This window comes from Botryllus schlosseri, chromosome 3 (assembly GCF_051294905.1).
Source record: "Botryllus schlosseri isolate E-star chromosome 3, Bs_hap1, whole genome shotgun sequence".
Lineage (NCBI taxonomy): Eukaryota > Metazoa > Chordata > Ascidiacea > Stolidobranchia > Styelidae > Botryllus > Botryllus schlosseri.
The window spans coordinates 15,730,790-15,733,532 of record NC_137238.1 but is presented as its reverse complement, the minus strand read 5'-3'; the positions used below and the strand labels follow the sequence as shown (position 1 = coordinate 15,733,532).

At 42.1% G+C, this 2,743-nt stretch overlaps 1 protein-coding gene across 1 annotated transcript; it reads left to right on the top strand.

Moving 5' to 3' along the window:
- Positions 1-1,812: 1,812 nt before the first annotated feature.
- LOC145436504 (uncharacterized) lies at positions 1,813-2,484 on the top strand. The gene has a single exon (XM_080313866.1). It carries the CDS (start codon positions 1,813-1,815, stop codon positions 2,482-2,484), a length of 672 nt encoding a protein of 223 aa, XP_080169992.1.
- Positions 2,485-2,743: the final 259 nt, after the last annotated feature.

Here is a 2,743-nt window from a genome sequence, read left to right as displayed (position 1 = left end):
GTGAAGAAATACCAATTTTGAATCGTGTGCTTACTTTAGTTTAATACGTTTATGCGTTTCAATATCTTTTGACTATATAACGGACAATAGGAAACAAACTAACAACATGTAACGGATTGATTGTACCAACGGTACGCCCGAATATGTTCAATTAATAATTACATGGCCTTCATTTTCTAATACAACAGCTCACTCAGAGCTACTGGTAAATTTGATTACGTGGGCTGAGAGGATAAAAAGTTTATAGCGACATATATATGCAATTACCACCTATTCATTCATGCATTATAGAAAATTGTGGCGCCTAGGGCGACCAGGCCACACAATCTTTGCCGACCATCGAAATAACGCAACGGGGATCTCTGGGGCGAAGCCCTCAAAAGTTTGGTTTTTAACGCTATGGATGCGCAAGACGATCGTTTTTAGGGGGCTTACGAAGTGCTGTTACGGCCCTCCCTTTTACCATTGTCTTTATTACAGTCCTTACAATATGAGGTGGGGGGGGGGCGCTGGAGCACGATAGTTTTTGAAAGGGGGCGCTGGAGGGAAAAAAGGTTAAGAACCACTGTTCTATATCATACCATACTCCTATACCATACCATACCATGCCCTAAATTACATTCTACTTTTCAAAACCTAAATTGCAGAAGTAAATAGTTTATCCAAGATACTGTTCAGGTAAAAATGGAAATAGACTGAAAACATAACCACTTCAGTAAGTACTGCAGTAGGCAAAATCTACTTGAGTACCTCGAAAAAGTAGTAATAATCGAAATACATTTTTTATCCCACAAACGTGATGTGATAGATAAAAAAAAATCGTCACATTCGGATTCGGTGCCCCCAAATTAGATAAATACTACTCAAAGAAATCCTGGCGCAAACCAGTGACCAGTGGTAGCCTATGTGTGATCTTTGCTGCACACCCGTATACTGTCGCAGTCATTATATACCCGCATTACCCAAAACCAAGCTATACCTATAAATGCTAGGTGCTTGTGGATGACACGCCTGCACTTGAAGTAATTACATCCAGCACTATTTTAAGTGCTTACACGACTACATTAAATCCTACCCTTCCTGCACGTATTTTCGCGATGTATTATTTTAGAAGATAAAGTTCCGAAGACATAAGACACCTCTTTTGATCATTCAAGTTCCTCCAATCAGTAGGTCAGGACAGGTCAATCATAAATTCTAAAGTACGGCCTTGATCGAAGTCTAAAACAGGTAATTGATTTTCCATTAGTGACTTCTTATGTAGGAGAACTTTAGTGCATCATTATGGCACCTGCAATTTATTCCGAGTTATACAGGCACAGGCACAAACGAAATCAAGCAGGTTCACGTGTATCAAACGTTTTTGCTTGGGATTTAAGCTTAGGTATGTCTTCGCCTACGAATAATATGACAATAGTCATATCAAGCACTGAAACACCAAAGTTCTCTGATACATTGCGGAACCTAAGTGGAGTGCAATACGTTGCGATTTGGAGCGTATTTGGAACATTGACCACTGTAGGCGTGATCGCGAATATTCTGATGATCTTGACCTTACGTCGAATGACCAAAACCGTGTTTCATGTTATAGTCATTGGACTGTGCTGTTCCGACATCATCTCGGCCTGCAATAGTCCGCTGTTTGTGCTTTCTGGAATTTGGCATGAGATGGCATTCAGCATGCCTTCATTCGTCTGTTTCCTGCCCTACATTATAAATATTGGAACATCAATAGTCACGGTATATCAGGTACTGCTACTGAGTATTGTTAGATTTCGTTGTGTCGTTTACGCGTTGACTTCTCGAGGCGAAATGACTGTGACAAAGTCCATCAGGATTGTTAGGACAATCTGGATGATGGCTTTGGTAATATCGCTCCCATACGCGTTCGTGTTTGAGATTGTGGAAACCGAAAGATCCTTCAGTTGCAACCCCAAGACTGATATCCATTACGTATTGGCGTATGCGTGCATCTTGTCCATAACAATCGGAATTTTTATACCGATGCTTTTGGTTATCGGACTCTGCTTGGCAATCATGGCGTTCTTAATTTGCAGAAAGCCACTCCCTGTGACGCCCTCGCAACCTACGTCTTCGAAAAGAAAACAAGAGCGAGCCCTCAAGCAGCTCGCATCAATTGTAGGCAGCTTCTTGATAGGATACACCGCGGACTACGGCACGACAATTTATCTTATTTTCAAACGTCGCGTCCTTGATGATCAGACCTTGCTTGCACTGGGATTGACAGCTCATGGAGTACTCCGCCTCACGGAATGTCTGAATCCGTTGCTTTATTACTTGGGCTCGAATGAAATCCGGGAAGACGCGAAACATATGTTGTCAGATGCGAAAATCAAATGCACCAGCATTGCAGAGCACACTGGAAACCACGATGCAGCTCCTGCCGTATCTTCATCAGTGGTTCCCGACCAAGGAGTTCAAGGAAGTATAATGCCAAACAGACCTCACAATTCCGTAGGTTAAAACGTCACTGCACTAAAGATAGGTTACTCTCCCGATAGATGCAAAATATATTTAGCAACGATTACGGCAAGTGCGTACTAAATAATCATGGACTGTTGTAACTGCGGTGTGGTAGGCCCTACTGTTTCTTATTTTGCAACCACAGGATTAGTTCGGAACACGGTCAATCCATGATCACACAACTTTAGGTTCTCTTTTTTACGCACAGCCGGGGCTCTACTTGCACATAATGATGATGATCGACACTATGGACGATGTT

What these genes read in the sequence shown, in the direction of transcription:
- LOC145436504 (XM_080313866.1), top strand. Translation starts at nt 1,813, where the DNA reads ATGACTGTGACAAAGTCCATCAGGATTGTTAGGACAATCTGGATGATG.